This window comes from Cervus elaphus, chromosome 4, assembly GCF_910594005.1.
Source record: "Cervus elaphus chromosome 4, mCerEla1.1, whole genome shotgun sequence".
In the NCBI taxonomy this organism is placed as follows: Eukaryota; Metazoa; Chordata; class Mammalia; order Artiodactyla; family Cervidae; genus Cervus; species Cervus elaphus.
Genome location: NC_057818.1, coordinates 46,964,405 through 46,978,108, shown reverse-complemented (window position 1 = coordinate 46,978,108; position 13,704 = coordinate 46,964,405). Strand labels below are relative to the sequence as shown.

The 13,704-nt window shown below is 52.1% G+C and overlaps 2 protein-coding genes across 2 annotated transcripts; one reads left to right on the top strand and one right to left on the bottom strand.

The window, feature by feature from the left end:
* The first annotated feature begins 4,158 nt into the window (after positions 1-4,158).
* LOC122688388 (cytochrome c oxidase subunit 7A1, mitochondrial) lies at positions 4,159-5,748 on the top strand. The gene is made up of 4 exons (XM_043894383.1): positions 4,159-4,273; positions 4,958-5,044; positions 5,179-5,263; positions 5,610-5,748. Exons 1-4 carry the CDS (start codon positions 4,259-4,261, stop codon positions 5,663-5,665), a joined length of 243 nt encoding a protein of 80 aa, XP_043750318.1. The 5' UTR covers positions 4,159-4,258; the 3' UTR covers positions 5,666-5,748.
* A 567-nt stretch (positions 5,749-6,315) lies between these two features.
* Positions 6,316-13,596, bottom strand: CAPNS1 (calpain small subunit 1). The gene is made up of 11 exons (XM_043893778.1): positions 13,429-13,596; positions 12,222-12,439; positions 11,232-11,265; positions 10,823-10,912; positions 10,596-10,653; positions 10,434-10,498; positions 8,987-9,055; positions 8,807-8,885; positions 8,550-8,666; positions 7,027-7,085; positions 6,316-6,835 (listed from the first exon to the last, which is right to left on the bottom strand). The coding sequence occupies exons 2-11, from the start codon at positions 12,419-12,421 to the stop codon at positions 6,809-6,811; spliced, it is 798 nt and encodes a 265-aa protein (XP_043749713.1). The 5' UTR covers positions 12,422-12,439; positions 13,429-13,596; the 3' UTR covers positions 6,316-6,808.
* Positions 13,597-13,704: the final 108 nt, after the last annotated feature.

Below are 13,704 nucleotides of genomic sequence, written 5' to 3'. Positions count from 1 at the left end.
AGTTAAAAGTAAAAAGTTTTCTAAAGGCAAGTCCTAAAACATCATCAAAAGGGATTAGAAGAATGCGGGAAGGAGAGGCGGGAGGGGCTGTTTTCCAGACCTGCCACAAGATGGCAGCAGAGTGACATCAAAGCTTGGTTCTAGAAGACTCTAGAAGGCTGCCTGGCTGCCTTCAGTCTCCCTCCCCATTCAGGACAGGCAAACGCTGGGAGGTTCCTGCCCACCACTATCCTGAGCTGTGACGCTGTAGCTGAGCTAAATCCCCAGATTCCTGACCCACAGAGGCTGTGAAATAATGTTCACTGTTGTGTTATGCTTCCACATTTTGAGGTGATTTGTTACTTGGCAGTTAGATACTAGACTTCATGCTATTCCACCAAAAAGTATTTGACTATGTATTTCTAAAACGTAGAGGCTCACTCTTAAAAAAAAAAAAAAAAACACAACCACAATAGAAATAAAAGCTTAAATTATTTACTATAATAAAATATCCAAGCAGTCTAGTTAACGACACATGAAGTATTTGAATTAAAAATATTAATGTCTGCAATCTCTTTTAAAATAGACCAAAAAATTATCTGGATGGATAGAGGTATAGATGGCTAGTTATGTGATAAGACAAATGTAGCAAAGTATTTATTATAGAGTCTAGGTGGTGGGTATATGAGTGTTTACTAGAAGATTCCTTTACCCTTTCTGTATCTTTGAAATTTTTCATGAAATATTGAGGGAAAAATCAATCACTGGGGCTTCCCTGGTGGCTCAGTGGTGAAGAATCTGCCCACCAATGCAGGAGACTCAGGTTCAATCCCTGATCCAGGAAGATCCCGCATGCCAAGCAGCAACTCACTCCGCTGGCTGTAACTGTTGAACCTGTGCTCTAGAGCCCAGAACCTCATCTACTGATCCCACATGCTGCAACTGCTGAAGCTCAGTGCCCCCGACCCTGTGGTCCACAACAAGGGAAGCCACTGAAATAAGAAGCCTGCATAAGAGAAAAGCAACAAAGACCCAGGACAGCCAAAAATAAATGTTTTTTAAAAGTCAATCATTGTTTAAATTTCCAATTGTCTCAAAAGTGTTGCAGTTTTTTTTGTTTGCCCATATCAAGATCCAAATAATATCCACAGCGTGAGATTAGTAAATATGTAAGTTCTGTGTTCTTCAAATCACAGTATTTTGGTGCCTTTTTGTTATATCAATAAGTGTTCATGCTAATACAGGGCAACAGAGTTTACATCCCCCAGCTGGCTCTTGATCCTGAAGTTGAGCTCTTTAGTCTTGCAAGCTGATGAACCCATTCCTAAAGGAGACCTGAGTGATGGCAGCAGCAGCTTCTTTTTTCTTTTTAATATTTCTTTTTAGTTATTTATTTGGCTGTGCCAGGTCTTAGTTGCAGTACACAGATCTTCCTTGGAGCATGAAGATCTTTTTTTTTCTTTTAGTTGCAGCATGCAGAAATTTTAGTTGTATCATGTAGGATTTAGTTCCCAACCAGGGACCGAACACAGGTCCCCTGCATTGGGAGTAAGGAGTCAGCCACTGGACCACCAGGGGAGTCCCAGCAACAGTTTCTGACTAGGGCTTTCTGACCAAGGTCAGTGCTACAGGGTGTGTTCTGGACTCTGTCCCTGCAGGGGCAGCTTCAGAGGACAGCCTTCTTCGGTCAGTTTTTACATGTCCTGAGTGTCAGTCCTACAGGACTAGCCTAAAAGTGAGGCATGTGTCTAGTGTGGCTACACAGAGCCCCACCCTCAGAAATGGGGAGTTTAATCCTCTGCAGTTGCCATCATGTAATTCCTTTTTATTTTTTATGTACTGCTGCTCATTCAACACACATTTTTGTGATTTATTTATTTATAGACTGCGCTGGGTCTTCTTTATGGCGCCCGGGCTTTCTCTAGTTGTGGTAAGTGGAGGCTACTCCTCATTGTGAAGCATGGGCTCTAGGTACACGGGCTTCAGTAGTTGTGGTACATGGGCTTAGTTGCTCCACAGCATGTGGAATCTTCCCTGACCAGGGATCGAACCCATATCGCCTGCCTTAGCAGGCAGATTCTTAACCACTAGACCACCAGGGAAGCGCGCCACCTTGTAATTCTTCAGGTTATCTTTGAATTTGTGTTTTGTGTTTTATAAGTGAAGTCTGCTGGGACAATGGAGCAGCCATCAGGAACTTAGAGCCTGACCTGTGTGCATTCTCTCTTCCCACCACTCTGTCTCCCTGAGACAGGTTCGGGCTTCAGGAGGGCCAAGGTCCACTACACACATCCCGTGGCCTCTGAGGGCAGGGCAGAGTGGCAGCTACTCCCTCCTCAGCTGGCAGTCCATGGCATATTCAGCAGGTGACCAGCAGAGCGAGTGTTCTGCCCACCATTAACCCCAGTTCTTGTGTCTTCTTGAAAGAGAGGCTGCATCCCCCTGTAGGGAGCAAGCCTGTGGGAAGGAGCTATGCCTTGTTTGACTTCTCCACCTCAGGCCAAGGCACCCGTTGGTCCAGTGGTTGGTGGGGAGAGAAGGAGAACCTGGCAGCCAGCAGCCATGTGTCACCCAGGCGACAGTGAGAGCTTGGACTCACCCCAAGGGTATCCGTTGCTCTAGGGAGCATGACGATGAATAGCAAATTAAAAGCACCGTGACAATGGAGAAGGAAATGGCAACCCACTCCAGTATTCTTGCCTGGAAAAGTCCATGGACAGAGGAGTCTGGTGGGCCGAAGTCCATGGGATTACATGACTGAGCATGTGTGCACAAGGGTGGAGGGAGATGGGTTGGTAGCAATAAAGTGGTAGAACTAAAAAAAATAAAAATAAAACCAAAAACACCATAACAGGTCAAGAACAATCATGGAAGAAAGAAAAATGCTTTATATCTTAGTATTTTTTAAAATATTTATTTATTTGGTTGTGCCAGGTCTTAGTTGCAACATGTGGGATCTAGTTCCTTGACCAGGGACCAAACCTGTGCTCCCTGAATTAGGAGTGCAGAGCCCCAATCGCTAGACCACCAGGCAAGTCCCAATATCTTGGTATTTTTAACAGCGGTTTTTTTCTTTCCTACTGTTTGCTGTTTGAACGAGGGGTCCCACATTTTCATTTTGCACAGGGCCCCATACATCAGTTCACTGTCCTGCTTAGAGAGCACTCCTTCAGCCTTTCCAAGCTTCCTGGTATCCCAACCCAGAGCAATTTCTGTTTTCTTCCCTGAATACTGATCCTACACAGCTGCAGATAACAGGGGACAGCTGGGGGAATGAGCACATGTGTGGCCACTTCCTGGATGACCAGAAATATCTAAATGAGCAGAATCTAGGAGAAGCACTGAAGCCCTACTTGGTTAAGTAGGTAGGAATGACCAAGTTAGAGAACATTTGGCTTACATTGTATATCCTTTGACAAATATTTATCAAATCCCCCCATTTGTCAGGTGCTAGGGATGCAGTGGAGTCTAAAGTCAACAGACAGAGCAACTACACTGCTTTCCAGGGTGAAGAACCGAGTGTGGTGGTGGGGGTAAGATGAAAAAGCAAAGACAGTTGCTATGCAGCGTCGTCGTTTTGTGCGCATGTTTAACTTAAGCAGTCAGCTACATGGGTTCACAATAACCAAAGATAGTGAAAAATAATTACGTATACAAGGAAATTATCCTGCCCTTCATTCCACTTAATAAATAAGCAGCGTATGCTCCCTCCTGTATGAGATATGGGCGTAATCTACTTCCTTGGGTCTCGTATCTCATCTGGATGTGGTGTGAGTTGAGTGTACTTTCCATACAACGTAGTCCCTGAACCCCAAAATGAACACTGACATTTAGCCAAAGCCACAGCAATCTGTTACAACGTGGGAGGAAAATGGCATAATGAAAGATGGTGTCTTACCTTCCTTCAGGTGCTCTCAACATCAATCAGATAGGGAGAGATCCGAGGGACCCAATGGAGGAACTGCACTAGCCCTAGCCGGACACCTCCGCAGAAACAACCCAAAAATATATTCTCTGGGACCGCTTTCCTCTCCGCGTGGACCAACAGAATTCTGAGATGAGTAACAGATGGGTGCTCCAACCATTCGGCGCTGGGATGCGGGGATGGGGTTGCAGCGTCTTCCCCGCCCACCTATTGGACAAATCGGAAAGCGTCCTCCGAGACCACAGTGTCCTAGGGCGCGAGGGGGGCGTGGCCTGGGACTCCCCCAGAGGGGAGGGCGCCGTCTGTCCTTGGGCAGAGAGGGGAGGTGACTCCGGCCGAAGAGGAGGACACAGGATGAGGGCCCTGCGGGTGAGGGCCCCCAGGGGTCGGGTTGCGGCCCCCAACTCGGAAACTCTCAGAAACTCTCACCCCTATATGAGACTCTCCCCCAATTCCGGGATCTGGGGACTTGGAACGTGAGCCCCCTTCAGGGCTCGGGACTCCCTTCTAATAAGCCTGGGGCCCCTCTCCCCAGCTCCCAACCCAAAAGCTTTTGAGACACCCGGGGACACGTTAACTTGACCGAAAGCCCCGAGTTTGAACCTCTTCCCTTCATCCAGGGTTCCCTTAGCATTCCTTCCCCTCTCCCTAACTTCTTAGGCTGCCGGGAAATTCCTTAAGCACCCCGATCCAGTCCTGCCCTTCCTGCGGCCTGAGCTCCTCCCATTAACCCAGGGAACCAAAAAAAAAAAAAAAGAAAGAAAGAAAGAAACCTCTCGGGACTGGGACCCGCAGAACACGGGACTTCCTTCTGGGTCCGATAACCTTCAAGCCAGACCCTCTAGGCACGAGTCCCGTTTATCTAGGCCTTTCCTGCCAGGACACCCTCCCGCACTTGCGCTGTCAGTTCGCATCTTGCCTTTGAGACGCTCCCATGGGACAGGAGTGTCCCCAAGTCAGAGCCTCGGAAAGTCCGACAGCCTCCCCCCAACGGGACCTCCTCCGGGACGCCCCTCCAGGCTCCCCCAATGTCCACCCATCCCCTCTGCACAGGTCTCCCAGGCACTGGTCCGCTCCTTTAGCTCAACCGCCCGGAACCGCTTCGAGAACCGAGTAGCTGAGAAACAGAAACTCTTCCAGGTGGGCGGGGCAAGGGTGGGGCGGGGGAGGAGCCTGGGCCGCCCGCTTGGTCCCGAGGAGAAGCTGGGGGAGGCAGGAGCTTAAGGTCTGCGGTGCTGACAGCGCCTTTCTCATCGTGTGCCCCCAACTTCCAGGAAGACAATGGCCTCCCGGTGCACTTGAAGGGCGGTGCAACAGACAACATCCTGTATCGAGTGACGATGACTCTGTGTCTGGGGGGTGAGTGCACGGCCGGCTCGAGATGGAGAGGGGAAGGGGCGGGTTCTGGCGCTAGGGTTTCGCCAGGGAATTGGATTCTGAGCTGGTGTGGAACCACATGGGAGCCTGGGCTGACAGATACGGAGGGGGCACCCCAGGGCTTGGGCTCCTGTCCCAGGAAGGTGGCTGGGCTAGTGATGCATCTGGGGAGAAAGCCTGAAGCCTGGTCTGTACCAAGGTCCAGCATTTCCCCAGCTGAAGGGCTGTTTGGGAAGGGGCTCGAGCCTGCAGCATGGGCTCAGAAGCAAGATGGGGCTCAGGGAGGGAATTGGGGCCTCATTCAGTATCCCCCACACTCCCTTCCTAGGCACTCTCTACAGCCTGTACTGCCTTGGCTGGGCCTCCTTCCCTCACAAGAAGTGAAACCAAGAAGTCTGCAGGACACGAACAGGCATCAATAAATGTGCTGGTTTCCTGGGGAACCCAGCCCAGCTCCATGTTCCCTATTTGTGCCTCCTAGCCCATCCTTCTACCAGCAAGTCATCTCTGCCCTGTGGACAACCCTGGGACCCTCCGACTAGACCAGGGTTATCCCTAGGATGTCACTGCCTCTCAGCCCTCCCAGAAGCCCCAAACAGCATCCCTGGGCTGTGCCCTCAGGGTCTGGGGACCTGCTTTGTATCCTGGGATGGCAGCCCCCTCCCTGCAGAGGCCCGGGGGTGGGGAGGAAGATCCTGAGCATACTGTATGACACCAGAGAGGTAGAGGTAAGTGAAGACAGACTCATTCAAGCACAGAAGCTGAGAGGGGCAAACATGGCCCTGGGGGGCACAGCCAGGGGGACACTGAGACCTCCCACAGGTCTGGCTCTTGGAGCAGAGGCAGAGATGGTCCAGACTTCTTGTCTTGGTTTCCATGGGATCTGAGCAAGATCTCAGAAAGAATAAGGCTACAGCTCAATTGGGATCCAGAATGAGACAAAAGACTGGGACTAGGAGACACATACAGACAGGCTTCCTCTGCCTTAAACAGAGGCAGAGCCACCCCCCAACTCTCAGAACAGGAGGCAGATCTCGGAGAGAGCAGCAACTAGGGTGCATTTATTTCCTTCTGGGCCTGGCAGGCTGGGAGCAGAATATAGACAAAGGCACTGGGGCATGTGGCCCTGTTTTGGCCTGGAGTTCAGGTGCCTGGGTGGTAACTGAATGAGTGTGCCTGGGTGTGGAGGGACTGGAGTGATCCTCCCAGAACTAAGAGAAGGGCCCTTGGGGTGTGGAAGCCACACAAATGTTGGGCTTGGCACAGGTGCAAGAGAAGGGTTATGGAGTAGACGGGATGGGTGTGCTGGGTGGGGGTGTGACTCGAGGGGCAAGGCGTGTTGAAGCATGTTGGGCCCTGGCTGTTGACTGAGAATCCAGGTGCCAAGGGCTGAGAGGACAGAAAGGCCTGTGGGTCAGCAGGACCCATGAAGATGTGACTGCAGACAGAATCAGCCCTGGGGGAGACCGAAGAGTCCAAAGTGACTCCTACAGCGAGGTGATGAGGGGGCAGGCCTGGGGCTCCCGTTCAGGAGTACATGGTCAGCTGCAGCCACTGGGGAAAGGAAGGGACAGACAGTGAGGAGCAGGGAACCCAGGAATGCCAGCAGCCCTTCTCTGCTCTCACCCAGGGGTCTTTGGGAAAATGGGAGGGAGGGAACCCTAGCTCCGAGCTGGTACATGGGGCTGAGGGGAGGGGCCCCCTGCTAGGAGCCCACATTCCAGGGTGGAGATGGGGGTTCTTACCTCCTGGATGTTCACCTGGATTTGTCCAGTGCCGTCTTTGTCGAGAGATTTGAAGGCACCTGGAGAAAGGAAGGGTTGGTGGGACTGTCTTTTAGGATTAAAATATACTAATATATGATAATACTAACAGCTAGTAGTCTACCTACTCTGGCAAGCACCTGTATAAAGTGCTTTCCAGGTATGAATTCATTTAATCCGATTTTGGGAGATAAGTGTCATTTTAAGATAAGGCACAGAAAGGTGAAGTGATGTGCCTGTGTTACATAGAGAAAAAGGAAACTGGGATTGGAACCCAGACTGCTGCTCATCTCAGTAATGGCCTCCATATCTTGACCTTCACGCCCCTCATCACCCTCTGCCCAAGCCCCAGCCCCCACCAAACTCTAAGCTCCACACCCTCCAGTTCCAGCTGAAACAAGCTACTGGAAGGAGGCTCTGCATTTCCAGCTCCTACAGTCTGTTGTGGTCCCCACTCCTGCCCTGAAACTCATCTCCATGTTCCCCACTCACAGCCAAACCTGTATGTCAACAGGTGCCCACAGTCTGTGTGGCTTCTCTCTCACTCACGGCTCAGTTACCACGCTCGGGGGTCCACGCGTGTGGTACCCCGGACACTCCACTCACAGCTGGCCCTCTTGCTGATAAATCCCAGGCCATTTCTTGACCCTCTCATACATGACTTTTGGCATTATCTGCCCTGTTGTCCTTTCTCACGTTCCCTTCATGTCCCCAACATACCTGCCCCTTTTCTTCTCTGCATGCTCTTAATATATTGTCCGCCCTGGGCTCTTGGCATGCCAGGAGATCTTCCTAAAGGAAACCTGAGACCCTGTTCTTCCCCTGCCTAGACCCTGTCCACTGTCCCCGTTAGTGTCTGAGCACCTCCAAACTTGGCATTCACAGCCCTGCATGGCCTGGCCATCCCACTGCTCCTGCCCCCTCTCTCAGACAAATCTCAGTTCAAATTCTAGCTTTGCAACTTCCTAGCTAAGTGGCTGTGAGCAAGAAATTCGCCTCTTTGAACCCTAGGTTCCTCCTCCATGAAACACTCTAACCCAAATCACCAAGAGCACCATCTCCTCTTTCCTTTCTAGGCCTTCACACAGGCTGCTCCCAATGCAACACTGCTCCCCACTCGCTTGCTGGGGTCACTCCTTACCCATCAGGTCTCAATTCACACATGCCCTCCCTCCTCTAGGAAGGCCTCCTTGATCACTTAAGCTGCATCAGCTGGCTAGAAAAGTTTGAAGAGTTCCCAGTCACAAATCTAAACCTGATCTACCCTGACCTTCCCCTCACAGCCCCCATCACTCGGCACAGGCTTCCCCGATCCCAGACTTAACCATCCCGAGCTGTCACTGTCTGGTAATTTGCCTCTCCTGTGCACTGTGAGCAACCTAAGGGCAGGAACATGGGCTGTTTCAGCCCTAACACTGGCCACCTCAGCATCAGGCACAAAGGAGGCTTGGCCCATGAAGGCCAGACAAATCCCCACCTGGGAAGAGAGCTAGGGTGTCACTTACGGAACATGGCATCCAGTCTGACCAGGCAGCTGATGAAATTGTCAAAATCCATGTTCCCTCCCTCATCTGAGTAGCGTCGGATGATCATGTTGTAGAGATGTTCATTCAGGTGGAATCCTGATAACGATTTAGTTAACAGGTGTAGGGCTCACATAGCCCAGCCCTCTCCCAGCCCCAGGATTCAGGCTCAGACCAGATCAGTGGGGGCCGCCTCACCAGTCCCACCCCCGGCCCCACCATGTTCCTGCCAGCCACACCTGCTGCCTCAAAGGCCCCTGGGAGTTCACTGCTGCCAATGGTGCCTGAACAGTCAACATCAAACCGTTTGTATATGGCCTGTGGGGACAAGGAGGTCAGGATTCAACTGAGCCTCATGGGGCGTGGCATTTCCAAGGCTCGGGGGTCTTCGTGCCAGTCGTTTCAGAGGCTGAACACACCTGCCACTTTTTGATGTTGTTCCACAAGTACTTGAATTCTTCAAAGCCCAGTTTGCCAGTCGTGTCACTCTGGTGGGAGGGTGTTAAGAACAGCCATACCCAGAAGTGTGGACAGTGTACACGATGATGGTAAGGGCCAAGCAGGGGAGCCTGGGCTAAAACCTCAGCTCCCATCCCACCCTCGTCCTGTCACCTTGGGTGTGGCTTCATTGTTCGTTTTGCCCATAGGAACCTTAGTTTGTATTTCTAAATGATAAAGACTCTCTTTACACATAACCTCATGAAATCCTTGTTTATAACATTCTTTGATAATAATTCAAACTTATAAATGTTAGGACATGTAAAACACCAGGGTATCTTAGAACTCTAGGGAAATGAGGTGATAAGAGTAAATACCTGTTGCATTTGTGATAAAAAGTGAATGAGATATTGGTATAAAGCCTCAACTCAGGGCTGACACTTGATAAATTCTCAGTAAATAGCAACAATGGCCAAGACTTATCACATGACTTCAGATAGTGCTAAACTTCTCAGGAACATCACTTGTCTCACTAAATCCTCAAGATACCAGCCCCATCAGTATTATATCTGGGTGACAGAGAAACAGCTTCAGAGCTGAAAAATCTACCTGGGTGAGATCATAGTAACAGTTAGTGTGTGCAGACCACTTACTGTGTGCTACCCACTGTGCTAAGCCTTTTGCATGAAATGCCAATTTGATATCACCATTATCATTCACCCAATTTTATCGAGAGGCAAACTGAGGCACAGAGAGGTTCAATAACCTTGCTAAGGGGCTGAGCTGCATTTGTTTCACCCTAGGCAACACATGTATGTGATCACATGACATGCATATATATGTGTGTCTTTAATGCTTTGTGCAGTATGTGCCTGTGTCCAAAATCAGTGAATGATGTATGTGTGTTCCCATGCACACACCTCTACATATCTTCATGTATGTGGGTGTGCCCTTATATATATGTGTGTGTTTGTGGGCAAACCTATGGCAGTTACAAGGTGGGGTTATAAGGTTATAAGGTCAGTTGAATGATTGCCTCTCTAGGTCCTGGTTTCTTCATCTGTAAAATGGAATATAATAATCATACCTGTCTAACAGGGTGGCTTTCAAGTAAATGTGAGTAAAATGCCAGTTATGACAGCTGATGTTGTTATGTATTGCCACATGTCCATAGGCGGGTGTGTGTTCTAATGTACACATGTCCACATCTGTGGGTATGAAAGCTACGCCCTGACTGCCCCAGCCACTCTCGCAGAAAATCCCTTCTTGGGAATTCCCTGGCAGTCCAGTGGTTAGGACTCCCTACTCTCACTGTCAGGGCCCCGGTTTAATCCCTGGTTGGGGAACGAAGATCCCACAAACCACGCAGCGTGGCCAAAGAAAATTCCCTCATCCCCGAGGCCTCCACTAGACTACCCTCAAGGATACATCCATTACGGCCACCATGCTGCGACATGTGTCAATGCCAAAGCCATCAGTCTTCAGATCAGGATCTGTGGGATACAGGTTGAAGGTCAGAGGCCAGAGATCACAACTACCCCAGCCGACATGCCTCCAAACCCGCCCTGTCTGTTGACGCTGGTCACTCACGTCGGGTCACCACTTTGTTGAGAATGTTCATGAGTTCCGTGGCGCTGACCTCCATGTCCTAGGGGGAGAAGTTAGGAATGGGTCAGGGGTGACTGAAAGGGGTCTGGGGGTGTGATGAAGGAGGATGGGAACTTTGGGATTGCCATGGTGGAGTGTACATGTAAAGGGCAGCCCAAGGGAAGGCATGGAAGGGTTAAGGACGGGTCTGGGGTCCCCTGTGTACTTACATCTCCAGCCAGCTGGGCAAAAAGCCTCCGGAACTGCCGGACCTCCTCACTCTCATTGGCCTCGATGTTGGAGTAATGTGTGCGAGGGGGCTGCAGAGGGAGGAGATTTTAGAGCAGGTAGGGGGAGGGGTGCCCTGGCCGGGACAGCGGTAGGTTGGGAGCGTCTGAGTGGGCTGGGTGGTGAGTGACCAATGAATCAGAGGTGGGCAGTGAACAGGGAATGGATACAGCTAAGTCCGTAAAGAGTTGGATACGACTTAGCGACTGGAAAATAATAGCTAAGTTGGAGGATGTTACAAGGGAGAGATTCAGTGAGATAAATTCCATAAGGAAAGGGATGGGGCTCCTTCAAAGGGACAAGGATGGGTGTTGGAAAAGGCCTCAGGAGGAGAAAACAGGGGGCGCTTACCGGGGGCTCTGGGTTGTACTGCGCAGCCGCCTCACTGCAGGAAACGGGGGGGGGGCGGAGTTAGTGCCAGGGGGCGGGACCGCCAGGGGGCGGGGCCGCCAACCGGCAGCCAGCCCCCACACCTGCCCCCACACCCCATCCCTCAACCCCTAGCTCGCCACCCTGCCTACTTGCTCCCTCCGCCCTCATCAGTCCTTGTCCTCACCTGTCCCTATCCTTGCCGCCCTGGTTGCGCCCCCACAGTAAGATCCCCCTTGCCCGAGCACACCTACATATGGCAGATTCCTCAAAAGACCCAGCCCCTTCGAGGGCTCGCCTCATAAAAGCTTGGCCCCAGCTTCCCGCGGCCTCATCCTCCTGGGTTCCACCCGTGTAGGAACCTACTCCATCATTATGGCTTCTAACGTTTGTGTCTTCTCAATATCCCACCCCAGCTCCATTAGTTCTCACCCCTTCAAAGTATCACACTCAATGGCTAAGACCTACCAGGCACCTACCGACCCCTACCCTCCCTTCACTAGGACATTTTTAATCCAATCAGTTCTCAGCCCAGCCTTGCCCCTTGATGGCCTTTTCCCCAGTCCTATAAGGGCTAGACCTCTTCTGAGCACACCTCATTGACCCACCTACGAGGGCCACGCCGCGCCCACAAGGCTAGCCTTGCCCCCATGAAGGGATAACCAGCCTCATTGGCTCCGCCCCCTTAACGTTTGTCTCCAGGTTAGCGGAAGTAGGCCACGCCAGCCCCAGTAAGTCCCACCTCCCAAAGCCCCTTTGGTCCCATCAGACGGTGTCCCCTCAATAATCAGAGTACCCCCATGTCAAGCTCCGCCCTCATGAACTCATTAAGGTCGGCCCCCTCAAAGAGAGTCTCCTAGCCCAGGCCCGGCCCAGCTTAATTAAGGTTCCTGGTCAGTGTCCAGGTTACCCCATTCTATTGCTGGACAAGCCTCCTCCTCAGGCCACGCCCATCATCAGGCCCCGCCTTACCTAATGGCGCTAATGACCCCGCCCAGGATGCGCATGGCAGTTCCGCCGCCGCCGCCGCCGCCGCCGCCGCCGCCGCCGCCGCCGCCGCCGCCTCCGGCCCCGCTGATAAGGCCTCCAAGCACATTCCCTAGACCCCCGCCCAGGCCCCCGCCTCCTCCGCCGCCTCCGCCACCCTTCAAGAACGAGTTAACCAGGAACATGGCTGTGACTCAAGATTCCTGAGGAGAAAGAAAGGGGTCAGATGGCTGTCTCCTCCCTGAGCCCGCCCCTTCCCCCACAAAAATACACATTTCTGACTGCTGGACAGGAGGAAGTAATATGAAGCCTCTAGGCGGAGACCTATCCTCCGGCTGGGGCTTAAGGGCCCATTCGGGATGAGGTCTGGGCTTCCGGGGGAGGTAGTTCTTGGACGGTGGCATAGGGACAGAAAATCAGGTTTGAAACCTCTTCCGTTCCAAAGGTCTGCATCTGGCTTGAAAAACTCTGGACTGAGTCTACGCATAGGCATCATGAAGTACCAGGCACTGGTCGGGTCAAGTGGGATTCTCAAGGTGGGGGGTCCCAAGCTAGTGCTCGAATCTGAAATCCAGAGCCCTAGAGGTTTGAGGCGGGTCAGAACGGTGGGTTAGAAATTCTCCGCCTGCAGGCCCCAGAAACAGTTTAGGAAATCCAGAACGTGGGTTTAAGGATTTAGGTGCAACCAGCAGCGAGACACTGGAGAAGGAAATGGCAGCCCACTCCAGTACTCTTGTCTGGAAAATCCCATGGCTAGAGGAGCATGGTAGGTAGGCTGCAGTCCCTGGGGTTGCAAAGAGTCGGACACGACTGAGCGACTTCACTTCACAGCAGCGAGACTAGACTCATTGCTGGATCTGTGGGTTCAGGTCTAAGATTGTTAAGTGTTGAGCCCCGGGGCCTGGGATAACGGAGTTCCTGTTAGAACTGAGAGGACGGATCGTGGTCCCAGAGGCTGCACCCAGGGCTGAATTTACTGGGTACCTCTTCATGGGCTCCTATTTTAGATCCTGAGAGGAAGGGCGGAAGAGTCCCCGGGGCGGGATAACTAGGCCGGACAGATCTGGGAGCTCGAATCTGAGATCAAGGGAGTGGTGGATCCCTGAGGCTAAGATTTTAGGATCTCTTCGGGTCCGGAGGCCTCCAGGGCCGGAATTACAGAGTGCAGGGGGAGTCCGGACTGGGTGCTCACCGCTTCGCTCACGCGTCCGCCGGTCCGCTTGTCCGTGTAGCTCTGGGGCCTCCAGCTGCGTCCGGCTCCGCAGGGCGGGGCGGGTGACTCAGGCTGCCAAGGCCCGGTTAGGCTCTGCGGGGTGGCCAGTCCGCATCCGCGCGGTCCTAGAGTCGACCTTAAGACTGCGCATGCGCTTGTCGGCCCCACCTCCTGTGATTGGGTGCGGTTGCCCAGGCTCCACCCTGCGTTTCCAGAGTCTTGCATTCCCGACAGCGCCCTGAATTGACAAATCTG

What these genes read in the sequence shown, in the direction of transcription:
- LOC122688388 (XM_043894383.1), top strand. An exon ending in AGAAACAGAAACTCTTCCAG is followed by an intron (nt 5,045 to 5,178) that starts GTGGGCGGGGCA and finishes CCCAACTTCCAG; the next exon opens with GAAGACAATGGCCTCCCGGT. An exon ending in GATGACTCTGTGTCTGGGGG is followed by an intron (nt 5,264 to 5,609) that starts GTGAGTGCACGG and finishes CTCCCTTCCTAG; the next exon opens with GCACTCTCTACAGCCTGTAC.
- CAPNS1 (XM_043893778.1), bottom strand. Translation starts at nt 12,421, where the DNA reads ATGTTCCTGGTTAACTCGTTCTTGAAGGGTGGCGGAGGCGGCGGAGGA. An exon ending in TTGCCCAGCTGGCTGGAGAT is followed by an intron (nt 10,654 to 10,822) that starts GTAAGTACACAG and finishes TTCTCCCCCTAG; the next exon opens with GACATGGAGGTCAGCGCCAC. An exon ending in CAGACTGGATGCCATGTTCC is followed by an intron (nt 7,086 to 8,549) that starts GTAAGTGACACC and finishes TCCTTTCTCCAG; the next exon opens with GTGCCTTCAAATCTCTCGAC.